At 35.3% G+C, this 20,527-nt stretch overlaps 1 protein-coding gene across 1 annotated transcript in view; it reads right to left on the bottom strand.

Moving 5' to 3' along the window:
* Positions 1-20,462, bottom strand: part of LOC143183101 (uncharacterized) — a 40,133-nt gene extending 19,671 nt beyond the window's left edge. Inside the window, exons 1-4 of the mRNA XM_076384526.1 lie at positions 20,290-20,462; positions 18,662-19,206; positions 15,288-15,604; positions 1,446-1,754 (exon numbers count right to left, since the gene is read on the bottom strand). Coding sequence (XP_076240641.1) covers positions 1,446-1,754; positions 15,288-15,604; positions 18,662-19,206; positions 20,290-20,462 — 1,344 coding nt within the window. The remainder of the gene's footprint in view (positions 1-1,445; positions 1,755-15,287; positions 15,605-18,661; positions 19,207-20,289) is intronic.
* Positions 20,463-20,527: the final 65 nt, after the last annotated feature.

Here is a 20,527-nt window from a genome sequence, read left to right as displayed (position 1 = left end):
TTCTTGCTTAAACGCAATTTCAGAAATACAAGTTTTTGTCGTATTTCGTATTTTGCAATTTCAAGAAATACAATTTTCTGTCGTTTCTTACTAGGTTCCCTGCTGCAGGGAAATTTCTGGTCTCCAACAGGTAGGTATAGTATTCAGCTAGAAAAGTAGAAGCTCTATTGAAATTTTCAAAGTTTCCTTCCATTCAATTAAAATTGATTAAAAATTATAGAATGCGTTTATTCATCTGAAAAATTTAGTTCATTAGCAGTAACAAATTTCCATATTCCAATTAAAAATTTTTAAATATTAGCATTTGGAAGATATTATGTGATGTGTGTGATCTACAGTAGGAACGTTACCATTACACTATTACACTAATTGTGCCTGTGTATAGAATGTTGGAAACAGGTGTCAGAAATTTTACAGAATGATTCTAAATGTCAAAACAGGACGAAAATCAAGAATGACAAAATTGTATTTAGGAGTTTGTTTTAGAATTATTCATTGCTGCAAAAACATCTAAAATTCGTGTGAAATATGTCTGACTTACAACTTATTCCACTGCTGGCGTGCATTACGTCAAACACAAGGAAGTCTGTCAAGTTCCGAGTCAGCCACATTTCACATAAATTTGAGGCGCTTTTTCAACGATTCGTTTTCGATACCTCGAAAACGAAGCCTAAAACGCAATTTTGTCCATTTTCACGTAGAATGTAGAATTGCCCTTTAGAATTTCTGACACCTGTTGTCGAACACTTAGCACATCATTTCATTCCGTTAAAAACTACGTTAATATTCTAATTTTGAATTCTATTCGAGCAAAACAAATTTTACTTTTTTAATATTTTCACCCTCTTATCATTACCTACCCATGACCCTTACTCGTTTATCAGATAAGTTGAACTGACTTGTATGTCACTAGCCACGTTATTTAATTTACAAAGGAGTCATCAAACTTTGGAATTTATTTTCTAAAAAATATTTAGATTCAACTTAAAAAAAATTACAAGCAAATTTTCACCAATTAAAAATTTAATTGTTTTCGTCCACTTAAATTTACTTAATGACCAAGTGATTCTAAATTTCTGACGAGTAAATGGTTACCAGCAGTAGCCAAAAATCATTAACACTAAACAGTAACAAATCCCCACCAAAAAATCGCTATACCTATACCATTAATATCAAAGAAACAATCCCCAAAACATCCCCCCATTTCGAGTCTCCTAAATAGAATGCCCATCCGACAATTCGCTTACAGCCATCTCTCCGCGATAACGCTCGAGGACCCCTCGACTCTCGTGTCGTTGTTCATTCATCCTCCAAGCAGAGACACTCTCGGTAACGACTACGTACTTAACCAACGACCGAGTCCCTCTTTGACATCCGGGGGATGATGCAAGCGCATTAAGGGGCGGGCGCGCGGTCGTTTCTACTTTGCATAAAGTGCCACTTACCACGACCACCGAGTAGAGAATCATCGCTTTCAAGTCGGCCGCGTTCTTCAAGGGCTCCAGAGCGTCCAGGGCGTCCAGCGTATGCAAATGTGCTTGACCGTATAGAGCCGCGTACCTTTCGGCGAGTCGTTCCGCGGTCACCTCACCGGAAGTTAATGTGGAAAAATTCTCCTCGAGCCTGAGAAGGCCGCAGCTGTTCCGTGCCAGTGGCTCCGGGGTTGGGCTGCAGCTCTCGTCCGTGTGGTAGCCAGCGCTGCTGCTGGATTTCTCTTCGTAGTCGTCCCCCAGATTTTCCTCCAATTGGAATACCTGCGCGGAAATGTTCGCATGCCTTCAAATTCTGCTTTCGAGGACTCTCGGCATTCCTTAGCATTGCAATCTGTCGCATGTTCGGCCTGGAGGACACCGAATCCCCCACGACCGCGTCTCTGAAGTCGATGTCTCAGAGTTATTAAATGGGGTTTAATAGGCCCCCAGTGACGACTTAGAAATTTTCTGAGCTATTTGGAATTACGGAGGTTTCAAATTTCATTTCGAAGTCCAAAACTGTTGAAAGAAGAAACGACTTGAATTTTTCGAGTTCTCTTTATGACTTTATGTTTGTAATACCGCTTAGACGAAAGTATACAGGCTGTTTCAGATCTCAATCGACAAAAACTTTGTCAATATGATTCGTAGGTTATTTTGAACAAAATATATTATATATCCTATGGATAGACTCGTTTCTGTTTTCGAGGTAGAGGCAAAAATATTGAGAGTGCTTTTGCCATTAATAAAGCACACATACTTGCGTGTATAGAAGCAAGAAGTGATCATTTTGAATAATTTGTTTAAACCAATTCGAACCAGTTCAAATCGATGTAAAACATAATTCCAAATAAATAATTATCATTAAAAGTTAAGTAACTTGAATGTGTTCGATTACTTGTAGTTTATACTACTTTCCCTTCTATATCTCGAAAACGAAGAGAAATCGATTCATTGTGTATATAACATTTTTTGCTCAGAATCACCTCCCAGATACGTTTGCAAAGTTTGTCGATTGAGATCTGAAACAGCCTGTATATTGGAAAATGTTTCTACAATATTGAATTATTACCTAACTCTCAAGACCTATTACCTACATTTCCCAAAACTTTCAAAATTATCAAGACTTTCAAGACTTAAGACCTATCGAAATTCAAGATTCAAGATTTAGTAAAACTTTCAGGAGTCCTGTGCTTCGAAACATGTACAAAAGAATTCAAATTTTTCAACATATAGTATGTAGGTATACATATCTACCGATTCGAAGAGATTCAAAGTGTTTCAGTTGCCATCACTAGGTATCTGACCGTTATGGAGAATAGGGGATTGTATCAGTTATTTATACAGAGGAATAAGCTATTTCTGACTGGGTTTATGATACAGACGTGATTTCTTTGCTATTTTCGAGATTATGCTTTTCCTACTTGTTTAGCAATTCATGGTAATTCTGCAGTTTGGTGATTTCTTTTAATTTTATCTATTCGTCCCAGGTACTTTTCTATTACACTTATTTCATCGCTAAAAGAAAAAAAGTCAATGGGGGGGAAAAAAATACTGCATTTGGTAACCTTGAAACAAATTGAAGTGGTTAACACTGGGTGGTCTGTATGAGATGCTGGATGCGTGGTTAATACTAGAGTGAATGTGGAGACATTTGGAGTGCATGGAATACGGAAATGAAGTATAAAATATTCCTACAGCGTCCGAAATTGCGATAATAGAAATAAACTTGGACCATTGAAATGACGAGAAGCATTAACACCACTGAGCGTTAACCACGCACCCAACTTTTCACACACACCACCCAGAGTTAACTATGCGCTCAACATCCCGCCACAGGCCACCTAGAGTTAACCACATATCCAATAAAGTTTTCTACGGACGTCTCGGAAACAAAAACGAAGTGACGGTTATACACGTATACAGGAAAAGTTGTTCTGAATGTGGACTTTGACAAGATGTTTCAACACCCAAATCGATAATATATCCTCAGCCATATAATTACTGATAAATTTTAACCCTTAACGGTTGACACATTTCATATCAATAGTTATAATCGTTAAAGGTTAAAACTTGACGTTTTTTAAATAAAATAACCAAAAAGTATATTTATTTCTTGAGCTCTTGCGATAGATATCTCGTTTGGTAAAATAAAGCTTTTGAAATAGAAGTCGAATAGTTAACAGTAGAAAAAGTCACTACGCTGCAGAATTATTATATTCGTTTACGTCCTGAAAGTTTCAAACCCTCTTATTAGCGACAGAGAATTCCCAGTTTCTTATGGTTTCTTGATAGCAAGTGACGTATCGTAAACCCGCACCAACTCGAGTCACATAACTGCGAGCCATCAGCCATCCTTATCCTGGGTTTTCCTTAGATATGAAAATACGCGCATCACGCCAGTTTATTTGATCTTTAAAGCACCGAATTTGTGTTGAGCGTCACCTACTTGTAGAAATTACGCAACCGTTTTTTTTCAATTCCTTGTTCATCTTAAAAAGTTAAGAAATATAAAACTTTGGTCGTTAATCTTTGAAAGGGGGAAATGAAGCAAGAAGAGACGAAGAAACATTTTAGAATTTAAAGACACCTTTCGACGTGAAAAGACAAAATTGTAATCAAAGTCTGAGGTGATTGACTTGAATTTGTTATTTTTAAGTGAGGAAAAGTCGGACAAAATCGTATACTAATGTTTTTTTTATAACTAATTGAAAAAAGTTAGTGGCCGATTAGTGATTGTTAGACTGGATTTTTATGTATTTATGAAAATTTGAAATATCTAGAAAGTTACAGAACGTATATAATTATCAAAATGACAGAAAATATGAAAAATACAGTACAACATATATTATTTGAAAGATGAAACAGATTTTTATGTAGATTGCATTTCTTTAACTGTGTTTATAAAAATATTAAATTCCATAAAACTCCGCAGTCTAGTGATTGTCTTCCGTGATATTCGTCTGCTTGTTAACAATATTTTATCACGAAACAAGTATACATGCTCCAATAAATTGTTCAATTGAGTTTATTCTTAAGCATTTTCATTTTATTTTTATCTTATTTTAAAAGTGTACTATAGTGTGTTGATCACTTCTAGGTAATTAACGCGAAGAGAAATATGTTTTAACAGCATCTACTTACAACTTGCAATGTATTTCGAAGACAGCTGACAGTCATTTTCGTTTTAATATTTAATTTGGAAGTAAAGTTTATTTACACACGTGTTGGAGTAAAACCATGCATTTTAGTTAGAGCAGCTATGCGTAAACTGTTTAATTAAAATCCTAACAATTTTAAATCTAGAATATATATCATACGGAACAAAATTGGCAAATAAAAAACGAAATTAATTGAATCTAGAAAAAATAATAATAAGAGTAACTTTTGTGTATATCGTCGCGAAAATTGACTTGGATGAAGATTGGATACAATATTCAAAGTGTGATGGATGGGTTTTTCAGCTATTCCATTTTTAGTTAAGATCAGAGACAATATATTGTATACTGAATACAGTTTTATTTACTTTATGGAGTAAAATTGGAAAAGATTGAAGTTTCGTTTCAGTGTTAAAATATAAAATAAGTATTCTATTTAAACTTTTCAAATATATTGGTGCTTCATATTGATCATGAATGCTTTTGATAAATACAATTTAGGTTATATAATTTGTTCTAGAAATTAAAAAGTTATAGCTCTAAGCAGTAAAGTTCATGGTATTACTCGGCTTTCGCCTAATATTATCAATAAAAGCAAACACAAAATACAGTTGCTAAATTACTTCAGCTCTATACATATGTATTGTTCAAGTTAACACCTATGTTTCAAGTGGGATTTTCTATAAACTAAATTGTGTATATTGCTAATAACCCTGTAAAGGGTTCTATAGCTTAATAAATAAAAACAAAGTAGGATTTTCTTTACATAATTATCTGCAGCATATATCGTAAACACAATGACAAAACAAACTCAGTAGATCACGTGCACATTAAAAGACCTTGTATACGGTTGGATATTGCGTCCAGTCTCAATGTTAGTTGCTTATAGGAAATCCCATTTTTGAAAGAGTGTAAGTTATTGAGAAGAAGCAGGATTATTAGACTCAAGATTATCAGAAACACGGTAAAAGAGTAACGATCATCTAGATTCTTTTATACGAAAATATCTTTGGAAATAATGTGGTTGAGCTTGCAGCAAAATTCATGTTCACTAAAGACCCAAGAGACTATCCTATACGTATACACTCGTGGATGTCAGTAAATACATGAAATTATTATGAAAATAAAAATGGAATTTGATGTGGGAAGTAGGTATATCTATAAAGCAAATCCTCTGTACAAATTTCCTACTCAGGCAATTTTGATAATATCAAAATACAAATTTGTATAGTAAACAAATTATAACGAAAAGACTAAATAAATAATAAGAATTAGATGTACTAAACTGATTCATTTGCATATCCTAAATAATAATCATAATTAGTAGTTTGATTGATTCTTATCAATTCATGAAATTATATTTATGAAATATACAATGCAATACTGACTATATTTAAGTACATCTACCCTGAAATATCATCAAATTTTCTTGATCTTTCTGTGACCAAAAACTAATGTATGTACCCTTTTAAAATTTTCGACACAAAATAATACAATGTTAATATTACTTTTTATAAGAAGAAGAAAGATCAACCGCTACATATTTTTGGAAATAATAAAGGTCACAGATTTCTACGTTCATAGGTATAAATATTTTTCTTTTTTTTATCTCCATGGTACTTTACAATTTGTCCAGTAAGGACATTCGATAAATTGTTGTAGCAGTTTGAGTCAGTAGCACATAGATGTTTCCTCACTAATAAGCATTTGTACAGTGATTACAACGTATGTTGTCGTGGAAGTAGGTCCTTTGACCTACTTTTTTATGTTTCCTGTGTAATCTTCTAAGAAAATTTGTTGCGTATAAATACCTGGCTAGATAATTAGGCTGATTTTCCAATCGTGTTTTGTATCTGCTACTTAGTCGTTCTATTTCTTCTGATACTGACTTAATGTTCAGATCTTTGCGTAATTCGTTGCTATGTACATACCATGGTGCATTGACAACAGTTCTAAGAATAATGAATTGTAATGCTTCTAATTTAGCTATGTGGCTTTTGGCTGCCATATCCCATAATTTAATATCGTATGTTCAAATTGGCTTGATAATTATGTTCTAGATTAGTAATTTGCTATCTGCACAAAGCTTCGAGTTCTTGCTGGTGAGCCAATACATATCCTTTCCTTTAATGCAAATTTGATTGAGCTTAGCTCGTATGTGATGCTTCCACGCGAGTCTTGAATCTAGGTGCATGTCCAGGTACTTAATTATCTTACTCTGGGGAACAATTGCGTTGTTTAAAATGATAGGCGGGATAATTCCTGTCCTTAAAGTGAACGTAGTGTGCTTGCATTTATCTGAATTAACTTTTATTTTCCACGTGTTTAGCTATTCTTCAATTTGAAGTTGCTATAGCATGGAATGAGCTGTTTTAGGGTCTTCGTGAGTGGCTAGGATGACCGTGTCATCAGCAGAAGTGTATAATATTGTTTCTTGCGTGGTGGGAATATCTGCGACACACAATGTATAGAATATGGGCCCTAGAACACTGCCTTATAGTACTCCAGTTTCAATTTTATAAATTTTTGAGCAGATATTCTGTATCTTTACGAAGAATGTTCTATCTTTGAGATATCAGTTGGATTTTGTGTAGAAGGCTCTCATAGAGAAGGCTGCCATACTTTATCAAAAGTTTTTTCGATGTCAAGAAAGAGAGCAGTGCAATATTTCTTTTGTTTTAGGGTTAGAGTAATTTCGTTCGTCAATTTGTGAATTTGTTCGATCATGGCAAATTTATTTCTAAAACCGAATTGGTCTGAAGGGATTAGATTTTTTTATTAATTATTTTCCTGATTCTGTCTAGGATAATTTTTTCTAATAATTTCGACATTGCAAGAAGTAGCGAAATTATAGCCTGTATGATGACGGTAAATGGAAATCTTTATTGGGTTTATGTTGCATCACCACTTGAGAAATTTTCTAATTTACAGGAAAATGTTTGATTGTTAAGACAGTATTGAAGATAATAGTGAGAAGTCTTCTTTCCTTAAGTGGCAAATGTTTTAAGATTAAGTCATTGATTAGATCAACATCAAGAACTTTGTTTCTTCAAGTTTCAGCAATGAGTTTTTCATGTTCTTTTATCGTACATCTTGGTATGTCTTGAGCGTTGGCATTGGCTGAATTTTCCGAAAGTTCGTTTAGGATATCTGTAGAAGTGCACATGTTGGTGGACTTGAAGGTATTTACTAGATCTTCACCAAAGGCAGACTTTTTCGAGGGTACTTTTTGCCCAGCTCGAGTCTGCTTTCTTTATTGCAGGTAAAGAAGCAACTGGTCTTTTTAGTTTTTTAGTGGCTTTTCAGAGTGGATAATTAGTATCCTCGTCAGGCAAAAGGTTAGATAGACAACAGTTAAATTCTTCGTTGATTTCTGATGAGTTGCTTTACCTCCTTGGTTACTGCATTTAATTTTTTGTATTGATTTCTGTTTTTTGCTTCTGCCACGTATACTTCAATTTATGTTTCAACTTAATCTTTTGTAAGATCTGTTCAGGATAAGAATAAGAATATCTTTTTGTTTCGATATATTTGGTGGCTGTCCTCCTTGCATTTTGAGTTACGTTGGTAAGGTTTATTACTGCTGTTTCAATCTGTTCTGGTGTCTTTAGGAGGATGTTACAATTTATGTTTTCCTTTAAGTACTTTTTAAATTTATTCCAATTTGTACTATTGTTGCACAAAAAACGAGTTGCTTTATTAAGTATTGGTTTGTACAGGTAGTGGATCAGTATCGGAGAGTGATCAGAGCTGAGATCGTAGTAAGATTGTGTATTAAAATCGGTTTCGTATAGTCCTTTGATTATCGCGAAGTCCAATAGATCGAGTGTTTTCTCTTCTGCTAACGGCAGAAATTCAAACAAAGGCAAGAAAATTCATAAATATTTTTAGATACATAAAACTTTAAAGAAACTCAATATTAAGTACGAAAAAAGGATCAAAATTGCAGGTTGCTCAGCCAGATGGTTCTTCTTCAAACTTTTGATCATATTAATTCAGAGCACGTGGATAAGTCTACGGAGTGGAGCATAGTAATGCGATTTAAAAGTGTAGGTGTTGAAGAACTGTTCCAGAAGCTTCTGAACTCAAGTTTAGAAAAGTTTTTAATTTTAAGAACCTTACGTTTTTGGAATTAAAATGTGCTCTAAAATCGATGGTATAAGTGGAAAAATGTAAGAGTTCTACAAGAAATAACTAACTAAAAAATAACTTATAACGAAATCGTGTTTCGTTTTCGAAAAAATTAAGGTTGAATTTTAAACTAAATTAAACTTTGACAGAATTTCTAAACTCGCAAATTGTTCTCATCACGAAATCATTACAGCGACAAATTGCATAGAGTTGTTACGATGTTAAGTAATATAATTCTCTTCTCACGGTAGGGCATATCGTACAATGGAAATGATGCAATGTGGAATTTTCAAGCTGAGACAATTTTTGCACGCAACCGGATCGGTGAGAATAATTAGGTCGGCGGGATAGTTCCGTTCTCACTACTTTCGAAATTCGAGCGTGAAATCGGGGACGATCGTCCGAACTTGAATGTCTTCTTCAAATCCGACGATTTACGAGTAACGGAAAAGGAAGAAAACGCCTCGACGATTCCCCATCGATCACCACTCCCTGCGTCCTCGTTGCTAGTAAAAGTAAATCCACGCGAAATCTGATTAATTAGCAGCTCAAACGATCCACGGTGACGTTATTGGATTCACGTGCATTTGTCGGTTGGTGGTTTTTAATTAACAGTTCTGGAGTCAGATGGTGAAACCTGATTTATCACGATTCGACTGCGGATTTATATGCAATTTTATATTTCTATAAACGCAGTTAAAGAAGTGGAATCTTAAACAGAATTTTCTTCAGCTTCCAGATACTATAATTTGCAGTATGTTTTTCATATTTTCAATGTTTTCGAATATTATATGCATTTTCTAATTTTTTACACATTTCAGATTTTCATAAATGTATAAATATTCACAGTCTACTCACGATTCTCTAATTTTTCAGTACAGTGATTTTAAAATTAGGTAAACCAGTAGGTGAATAAGTAATAATAAGTAATAAAATAACGTTACTTGAACTTTTTCAGACTGATCATACAATAAGTAATTAGACATCTGATTATATCATACAATAAATAAATAAATACATAAGTACTTTAGAATTATTATTTATTGAAGTGATTGACTACTAGGTATTGATCGAGTATCGAGTCAACTACCTTATATATAGCTATTAAATTCTTCTGTGTTAGTAAATATCATTAATTTGAACGATGTGAATTGGCTATTAAAAAAAGGTCCTTCCTTTTTCTTCATTTTAAACATATTTTTCATTAAATGAATCGACATCTCTTATTAACAAGGAAAGTTCGGTGAGTGTTAATCGCTGATTTTAATGAAACTTTGTACAATTACTTTAAGGCCCTACCTAAGAATTTTGCCATACAAAGTAGCTGCCCATACGCACCTTTAAGGGAGAAACTACCCCTTTAATCCAAGTCGTCCCTTTCATTTCGGTGCTTATAGCTCACAAAGTATAAGCGCTATAAAAAAATATTGCATATGAAAGTTTTACTATTTTTTAAGAACTATAAGATGGCTTTAAAAAAATTTCGAGAAAACGGGGGTAAAATTGAATTTTTATAAACAATTCGTTTTTTCGAAATTTTTTTAAAGCCATCTTATAGGTCTTGAAAAACAGTAAAACTTTTGTACGCAACATTTTTTTATAGCGCTTATACTTTGTGAGCTATACGCACCGAAATAAAAAGGGCGACTTTGATTAAAGGGGTAGCTTTTCCCTTAAAGATTCGTATGGGCAGCTACTTTGTACGGTAAAATTCTTAGGTAGGGCCATAGAATAATTGTACAAAGTTTCATTAAAATCGGCGATTAACACTCACCGAACTACCCTTGTAAGTGATCGATTACTGTGTCAACTACCTTATATAGGTACCATTGTTTGCAAGAGATCTCATTTAAATACACATGGAAGAGTACATATCTCAATTTAACAAAAAATTGACATGACAGATTTTGCCATCTGACCACAGAGTTATGTCGGTTCCGTTTTCTCTATCGAAAAATTTCTCTTAATGTTTCCCTCACTTTCGTGGCAAGTGAATCACTTTTTCCCTATCAAAGAGATGATGAAGTCGATCGTATGATACGATTGCTCAAAGGTACGAATGAAATTTCCTGGACACCATCGATAACCGCAGAATAATTCGCCTGCTGGGCACGCAATTTTACAGGCAGATGGAAACCGAGCATCCAAGTTTGCGGCCAAATATGTATTAATCGAGAACGCAGGGTGAGACCGATTGTCGCTTGCGTCAGGCAATTTTGTCCGTTACGAAGGGGACGCATCGTTATTGGACTAAACGTTCGCAAATTGTGCATTAAAATTTGATTCGACCTCATTCGTAGTCGCTCTGACAAAGGCACAGGTTTGCACGCAATTTATATGCTACTAATAATCGCGTTTTCAAAACTCGTTCGGTGTGGTAATTCAATTCCGCGGCTTAATTGTTTTAAACGGACGCTGAAATTAATTCGAGCTGAGGGCGAAGACAACGTTCTAGGTCGGTGTTTATTGTGCACTTGAAAATCTATTTCATTTGTGATTTAATCAAAGTAATTTTAAAAAATTATTTTTATTTGTGGTGATTCTATATACCAAAATAAGGCTTTCGAATGATGAATTATTAAAAATACACTTAAATTAGACCAAAAGAATTTCTGACTTGGGAACTTATTTTCCTGTCAATGAGCATTAGTCAAGTCAGACACAGTAAAATCAATTGAGTAGGCCTCTGATAACACAGACAAATTTTATAGATATTTTAAACGTATTTTTAAGAGTCTATAATTCGAAAACGAAGGCTTAAATGCATTTTCATGTTCTAAAATTTCGGTCATTTGTTATCAAACACGCTCTGAAGTAAGTTTCCAAGTAAAGCTCCAAATTAATATTTTCAACAATAATTACAACGTTCTTTTTATCAAGGTAACAACATTAATTAATGTTTACAATTATTTATTGGTACCTAAGTTAATAAAGTAACCTCTAAGGGTGGAATTTCTTTCTCTCATACTAAAAAATTAATTACCTTAAACTGTTTTATTAATGAAACTACATCCATTATCAAAGTAAATTACTTCCAGTCTCCTTAATGCCTGTATGTTTTTATTATACGGCCAAGTAATTACAATGTTTTTTAGAGAAAATTTTATTTTGTATTCCGCCTATACTTCTCTTAAACCACTATGCCTTTTTTTGTTAATTGCATAATATCTTTCCTCCAGATTATGTAACACAGTGAAGTAACATGGCTTTTTACTTTATATTTATGTAGTTGTCGTTTAACGAAAAATAATAAAAAAACAATAGTGACTTTTTAAATTTGAATAGTCAATTTTACTCTGAAAAATGGTCCAATTCTTTTGCAATAAGAAAAAGAATGTACGTATAACGTATCACGTTTCCTCTTCGTCAAACGATAGGAGGATATTTTCTCAACATACAGTAGACGTTTTAAAACAATCAATCGAATATTTTTTTTAGATTCATACTAACCCACGAAAAAAACGACGTGGCGGTTGAGAAGAAATATAGGTGTTATCTGCAATAGAATTTTCTTTAAAAAAATCTTATAACTACTTGGACGTATAACAAAAATGTACAGAAAGACTGAAAATATTTTACTACATAATTTCATTAATAAATAAAAGTTACGGTAATCGATTTTCTACTAAGAGAAAAATAAATTCCTCCCATAATTTTCTCAATTTACAAAATGGTTCTAAATTTCTGGCTGATAGTATATTAAGTAGTTCCCGCTCTATAAATTTCTTATTTGACGATGCGTTCCACTGTACAAAGCCCTCGATCGATCGATAAGTCGACGCAGTGATTCCGTGTGTTTCGAAAGACGCTAGCTACGTTGCAGGAAGCAAGTATACGATGCCTCTGTACACGTATACTCGTGTAATTTAAGATCAAGAAAGGGTCCTTAAGGGATTACACGTGGTTAGAGACTCCGAGCTTGCGAATTCAGCTTTGTTCATCAGCTGGCTCGATGCTGAGCCACCATCTCGTGGGACTACCAGCGGTTACGACCGTCCTTCTTCTTTGCTACGCTATTTTATGTTACGAACAGTCTTTTTCGTGTTTCAACTGCAAATATGGGACCGAGATTCGTACAGCCTTAAATACCCAACGATGGCACTGCTCGAAATTATGTCCAGGAGATGGTTTCACTTCAGAAGGAACGGTAAATATGGTGCTCAGACTGATACAACCTTCTACTAATGATACTGCGCGGAAGTACCTCCGGGAATAGTTTCATTTCAAGAACGATGAGAAAATCGGGTTAACTCGATTTTCATCGAATACTAATTTTGACTTAGATTCACATGAGTCATAGGAAGAATTCGATGGGCTGTTATCAGTTATTCCATGTATGTTCGTAAACCGTGAAATAACGGATGCGAGTTATGTGGTGATCACTGTAATTTGTAGTAGTGGCCAATGAATTGCAGCACTGACTAAACATATTTACTGTTTGTTGAATATGAAAGTAATTATAAAGGGGATACCTAAATATATCTAATTTACTTGTGACGGTTGAACCAGAAGCATTGATATCTGTAATTTAGTGCAATTTTAATGATCACTGCACTAGAATTTTGATCAATCAAGTTTCGAATATTCAAAATTTTGATTTTGGATTGCAAATATAATATTTAGTGTAATAATACTGAGAGTACAGTAGAATATCAATTAAGATTTATATAGTAAAATAATAGTTGTTTGCTGAACAAAATAAAGCTAGCTATCAAAAGAATACTTCAGAGTTGAATCTTGTGGTATTTCGAATAATCGAAGTTCTACTGTAGTGGTCATTGAAATTTGACCACTTTAAAATTGGTTTTTTCTACATAGTTATTTCCCCTTTGACGGTGCAACTACATCTTCATCATCAATCGAACTGATTGTACGGAAGAAATATCTAAGATCGATCCTAAAATACCTTTATCTGCATGAATTCAAGATTATATGAGAAAAAATCGGGTCAACTTCATTTTCTTAGAATTTCAATTACGAATTAAATTTAAACTAATCGTACAAGAGTTGAATATGCTGGTATTAGATATTCGTGACATTAAACTGCGATATAAAAGATAGGGGCGATAAAGTATTCGTTGCATTTTATTCCAAAATTTATTTCTTCTAGATAACTCTTTCGATACTGACGATCCAACTATAACTTCATCGCTAGTCTAACTAAATGCACATGTTAGCATCAGTAATTTCAGACACGTAATTTATATTAAAATTTGTTAAAGATGAATTGCTACTGTTCACAATCGAGCAGACGCTAGCAAAGAAAAGGAAAAACCGAGAATAAAAGAACAGAAGGCCATTATCAACAAGGACTTCAGAGCAAACAGACGTATCATTAGTTACAATTTCAAAAATCATTATACAGTATGTCCCACGAAATCCTGGACAGTCGATTATTTGGTAACCTATTAAAGATACGAAAAAAGTTTTTATATGAAATTGAATGGCAAGAGGGGACTGATTTATTGGCCGTAACAATTTTTTTTATGATTATTATTTACAGAGGTATGAAAGTTAAGTTTGCTTTTTTAAATGGGATTATATATTTTTTGTTTGATGAGTAGATAGTACGTTTCAAGACGAATTCAGCAAACATTAATGTATACACCTTTTTTCAAATAGTTTTTAAGATATTACGAATAAAAGTTTACTGATTTTCGGTAGAAGAAAATCTGCGAGACCAGGAAGCACAGTAGGATGTCTCGACTCTCGACCACACTTGAAATGCTACGGGTTAAACCGTGTCTCTTGAAACCGATACGAAGAGACTGGGGTAGGCAGTCCTTTAGCTTTATCCGTTAGCCTTATTTCTTTATTAAAACATGGGCGATATTTTTTCATATGCCGTAAAGGTAACGGTTGTGAAAAAAACTATTGTGTAGAATTTAGGCCTGCCGTTCCTACCGCAGTCTCTTCGTATCAGTGTCAAGAGGCACGGTTTAACCCGTAGCATTTTAAGTGTAGTCGAGAGTACTGAAGATCAGTAAACTTTTACGCGTAATATCTTAAAAACTATTTGAAAAAAGGTGTATACATTAATATTTGCTGAATTCGTCTTGAAATGTACTATCTACTAATCAAACAAAAAATATATAATCCCATTTAAAAAACCAAACTTAACTTTCATATCTCTGTAAATAATAATGATAAAAAAAAATTGTTACAGCCAATAAATCAGCCCCCTCTTGCCATTTAATTTCATATAAAAACTTTTTTCGTATCTTTAATAGGTTACCAAATAATCGACTGTCCAGGATTTCGTGGGACATACTGTATATCGATTCTTATCGTCATCTTAGAATATATAATTCAGTTTAAGTCCAATTTACTACAGATTTCATATAGCTATAGTTTTAGTTTTAATCAAAAATCTCTTTAGCGTTTCTCAATTTTTCTATCACACACAAAAAATTATGCGAAATCGATTTCAAATATTTTCATTATCACGAGCTCCGACAAAATTAAATAAGCAGCAAAGTCCTGATTAAATGAGTAACATTTTGTCGAGGAAGCTCGGCCAACTCACCTGCGCGTTGTCCTGGCTCATAAGCTGCAAGGCGAGTTCGCAACCCCTCGAGAATTGCAACAGCTTGGTAGCCAGCGGTGGGTTTTTCGTGTTCCCGGCAGTAGTCGAGTTCCTCAAGGCCGTCCATTGCCGAAGAGCCTCTTTGTCCTGCTCGACCCTTCGTTTCAGCTCAGATAGGAGACTTTCTAAGCTGTTCGGGTCGCCGGCTTTCTCCAACGTGTTCAGCAGACTCTGATTATCGATCAGCCGCTGCTGGATCTCGCTGTACTTGAGCGAAAGTTGCCGCTGGTGCGAGGCCGCCTGTACACCTTGGTCCGCTGAAAATCACGATGCCACGGTTACTTTCTTCCGAAGGCCGTGATTCACTTGAGAAACCTATGATTTCACTTATTCTAACCGATCCCCGCGATAATTCACTTAACTAGACACTTGTTCTCGCGGGTATCTTCACTCTTGTAACTTATTTTTACGCGGCGTCTAATAGAAAGGAAAGGAGAATTAATGAGCTTAGAGCATGGAAAGCACATCCTATTATTGATAATTTTACGATAATGGTGTAACAATTTAAAAAAGGCATACGTGGTGCTAGAATTAGCAAAAATAGGTACTAGACGTGTCCCACAAGAAGGCCCCTGGAAAGCATTATGGGCAATGCTTTTCAGGAGACTCTTTCTGGGACATGAATCGTACGTGTTATCGGAAATTATACGCAACATGATAATTTCTCGAATGAAGAATATGATTCTACATAGTTAGTTACAATAACTTACAGTGTTATTTATGAAGGATTATCATATTCCCACGTTCAACTTCTGGAAACTTTTACTTTTCGAGAAAATTGAGAATAGTGGACAAAAGTAAACGTAAGAACTAAGAATGAGACAAACAAATAAAGAAAGCACGTTATGGTAGTTTTCACAATTAACACAATTCATACAAGAATGACACCAATATTCGCTGTGCAGCCACGTCATTCAATAGGTAAAAGCAAGTTACTTTCAACAAAATTGTTTTGGCTCTGGGAGAAACTTTTGGAAAATTCTCTTGGCATTGAATGCGTTAACTAATGTTCTGAATATGTATGAGCAAATCTGTGAGTCACTGCATGTTGAAAAATGTATGTAATTTAGAAAGCAAAAGAATATAATTCATGCATATTTAAAAGAAATGTTACTTTCCTTGATCTTCATTCTAGAAAATGAAGTTTAGTATCAAAAAAGTAACTGTTCTGTTATTCGAAAATTCCTTTCTCCAAACACTTGGGTATATCTTCCTATTAGTCTCGATACATAAAGATTTATTGTATATATCGAAAATGCAAATTTTATGTCGAATGTGAATGACTATATTCGCACAATCGTAAGGAACCTTGGATTTGATCATACTTTGTAAACAGAGTGCTTCTTTTAGCATTCTGTCGCTCATTTCATAATTACAAACTCTATTAATTTTCCTCAAAATCAGTATTACTACAGGTGCATATGACCCGATAGTATAATTTAATGAATTCATGCTTACATGATGAAGTACCTAAGTTATGTTCTCCATTTTAGGTTATCACTTAATTATTATTGGAGTGAACCTTAAGTAAAAAGACCTTGTTACGAGCCAACCATGTATTTGATTTGAAGATACTAAAGCAAGTTATGTTAAAGCTATTCAAAGTCATTTACTGTCATGTGCAGATCCAATTCCAAGTGTTCGAAGGTCATTTTCTGATAGAGAGCCTTCCTCATTTGGAAATGTTGCAAACGCTACGGCGCAGCGAGCAGATACGAAGAGGCGAAACTGACGATGCGTTGACACCCACAACGATGTCAAAGCAAATTTGGTTGCATGTAAACGCATTAGCGTCTGATGCATCATACACAGTGCTCGTATCTCGGATATGTAACGTGTCCATCGCAGCCACGTTAAAATCCAATACTTCACGGTTCCACGAGCCTCTCTGTGCGATCGGACATCGACTCTAGTAACGGGACACGCTATTCTTTTTACACTGCCAGAGTTAATGAGCCGTATATTATGTTTGTACACTGGTGTGCAGGAATAGAGTCGTAATTTATGCTAAAACTAAAGGGAAAAATAAGAATGGTATAACGAGTCACCGTACGGTCTTCGAGAAAAAGTTTGATTTTTAATTAACATGATGTAAAATACTGTAATCTTATCAACTTAATTTTTAATAATTAATAAGAAAAATATTCGTACATACATGAAATTCACGAATGGATTCAAAATTATTGTAACTTTTCTATTTGTTAATTTTTTCATTTTTTATTTTTCAAATTGCATAAAAATATTTATAAGCTCATGTTAGGGGAAATGAGAAGAAATTAGAAAATGCTGTATACAAAAAAGATAGTCTTGAGAAAACCGCATTATAATACTTATTTCTCTTAACCAAACAACTTTTCCCTCTGACATTTTTTTTTATTATGAAAAATAAGAGAAATATTTAAGGTCGTGATGTTAAGTGGAACACACTATAAAGAAACACAAATTATATTCTACACTTAAGGATTATCTAGTAAATTACGTCTGGTCGACATGGAATGTTATACAAGTTGTAAACTTTAAATGACCTAAGAGGCTAAGAAACTGGTTTCCTTCTACTAATGCATTCAGAATAGTGTTCATGAAGTCAAATTTCATTTAACATGAACATAACATATCTCTTTTTACTCTCTATTAAAGTAATTGTAACGAAAATAGTAGGTACTATGCAAATGCACTATGCAAATAAAAATGACAATATGTAATACCATTCGAAAGGTTTAGTTTTCTATTGCAAGTTAAGTGATACATACTAGATAGAGATATTCTTTTAAACATAGCACAGAAACATAGCACAGAACATACTATAATTCATACACTGTATTGGTAACATGTATATGAAAAAAATAGCTGAAGATAAATGGCTGAAGATTCTCTTTTACTAGTTCATCTTCAAGATGTACGGTTCACCGACACAAGGACTACAGACACAGCCCTCGATTAATTTGTCAAGATTCCAAAGGTCAGTTGAGAACCTGTCTCCAGCACGTTTCATTGAAAACGTTTCTCTCGAAATCGGATCGAAGTCAGTCTCCGTAACTGCCATAAGCGGTACTCGTTGTAGGTAACGCGATCGAGTTCGGTGTGTCATTTCAGATTTAAGATGACAGTAATCGGATCGGATACGACGCGACGCATCCTGCAAACCTTCAGACTTTCTCTCACAAGTTTGACCGTGTTCCCACCTCTATTCACGCGTAGCCTATCATCCTATCGATGCCACGAATCAGATGCTCCTCGTTCGCCATGAGAATCTCTCACCCCTGATTAGCTCCGATCGCAGTACATATACATTCAATAGTCGCTTATTTGCTCACCTTTGTGCGATCTAGCGTGCTTCCCGAAGCTCTCGATCTTATGAACAGCCAGCTTGTACGCGTCGATCCTGCCCTCGAGCTCCTCTTTCAGTGCCACGGGTAAAGGGACCAAATTCGACGCGCCTCCGTTCTCTGAGCTGTTCGTCTGAGAGGATGCCACTAGTCCGTGTTTGCCCAGCCCCTCTACAGCCCGTTCCAAAGCTCTTTTCCTCGCTATTAGTGTGCTTTTCGCATTGGGAGCCAATCTGCCCAACGATACAAGCAGCTTGCACCAGATCCGCAGACGAAAATCGTCCTGGCTGGTCGAGATCAAGTGCACGATCCTCCAGAGGACCTGCTCCACTCGCAATATCTTCGTGTCACTGACATTCAAGTCGGCGAGCCTCGAATAGAGGGCTTCCAGCAAGGACAGACTATGAGGCAGCGTTTCGATCAGCAAGTCCACTGGAATGTCTGGTAGTGTCGCTTTCAGTGTATAGTGTGGTAATTTCAGAAGGAAACCAGCTGCTTCGCGATACTGCCTGCCTTCGTAGAGTCTCAGGAGCCTGTTCAAAAAACCACTTATGTTCAACATGCTTTCCTCATAGAAGCACTGGTTAAAAGGGAATTTTGGAGGGCATTTGGGTGATATTACGGGAATGAGAGTTGCGTGTGAATGTTGGTAATAAATATAGGATGGGATTATGAAGATTCTATGTTTCTTAACATACGTGTTCATTTAAGAACACAAGCATTGCAAATTGCTCTCGAGAGGGAAATTCACCAGTGTATAAGGTATTAAAGGAGCTAAAGGAAGCTACCAGTAAAACTTACAGAGAGCGAGTAGAAAGACGAAAGTTGCAATTGGACGTGCTCAAATATATCTCTTTCACAACAATCATCAATTATATCAATGCAGTTGACATAACTGCGGCTACATACATATTTACGAAAAATTACAAGTTTGAAAATCTGAATATCTCAGTATTCAAAAACCCGAAGCTTAAAATAAAAATTATGATAGTATAAGTATATGAAAAATGGAATATTTGAAGATTTCTAAATTTTCACATCTTGGAACGTAAGCATTACACTTGTAGATCCCTCCTCATAACTCAACACAACACAAACTATCGAACCTACAAAGATCTATAGATGTAACAAGTCTGCTCTCCTAACTCCTCTGTGTTTCCTCCTACATAATGGAATGATATACAAGTATTTTCATCTGAACCATATCGTTGCAGTAACACGGTAATCCGTTCGAAATCAGCTTCCCCGACTCGTATCACATTGCACTCGAGGGACCTAGTTGTACAGAGTTCGACATTGATCAATCGATCAATGCGATCATAATCGTAACGGGTTCCGACAGGTGCAATAACCAGTTTCGTCGATGTCGAGCGAATCACCGCGACACGTTTCACCCGACAAATTCTACGCGCAATATCATCCCTGCGATTTCTCTCGGTTCGACGGGTAGCGGCTTCGCAGCGTCACGTAAACACGGGATCGTCCCGTGTCGACTATATGCATACATTAACAGAAATCGAATCGACGTGTACACACGTCGCAATTCATTCTACGCGATACACGCTGATAGAAATGCAAATAGAACGACTACCCAACGTGATCGATGGTAAACATACCTCCTGAGAGCCATTCGTGGATTGGAGCCCTCATCCTCAGGCAAGCCGATTTGACTGACTTGGAACTGGGCGCCTGGACCCCATACGAGCCTCTGGATGGGGTTTCTGGTGCGCTCGGGTCGAATCCTCTCGCAGGAGTTCAGTACAGTTGTCGGTGCTGTGCGTCTGCTCATTTTGGACTGTTCTACTTAGCCCTTGATATGTCTGTCTATCTTCTAGTCCTTCAAGATAGGAACTC

Source organism: Calliopsis andreniformis, chromosome 9 (genome assembly GCF_051401765.1).
Source record: "Calliopsis andreniformis isolate RMS-2024a chromosome 9, iyCalAndr_principal, whole genome shotgun sequence".
In the NCBI taxonomy this organism is placed as follows: domain Eukaryota; kingdom Metazoa; phylum Arthropoda; class Insecta; order Hymenoptera; family Andrenidae; genus Calliopsis; species Calliopsis andreniformis.
The sequence above is the reverse complement of the archived record's forward strand: the minus strand, read 5'-3'. Positions and strand labels throughout refer to the sequence as shown.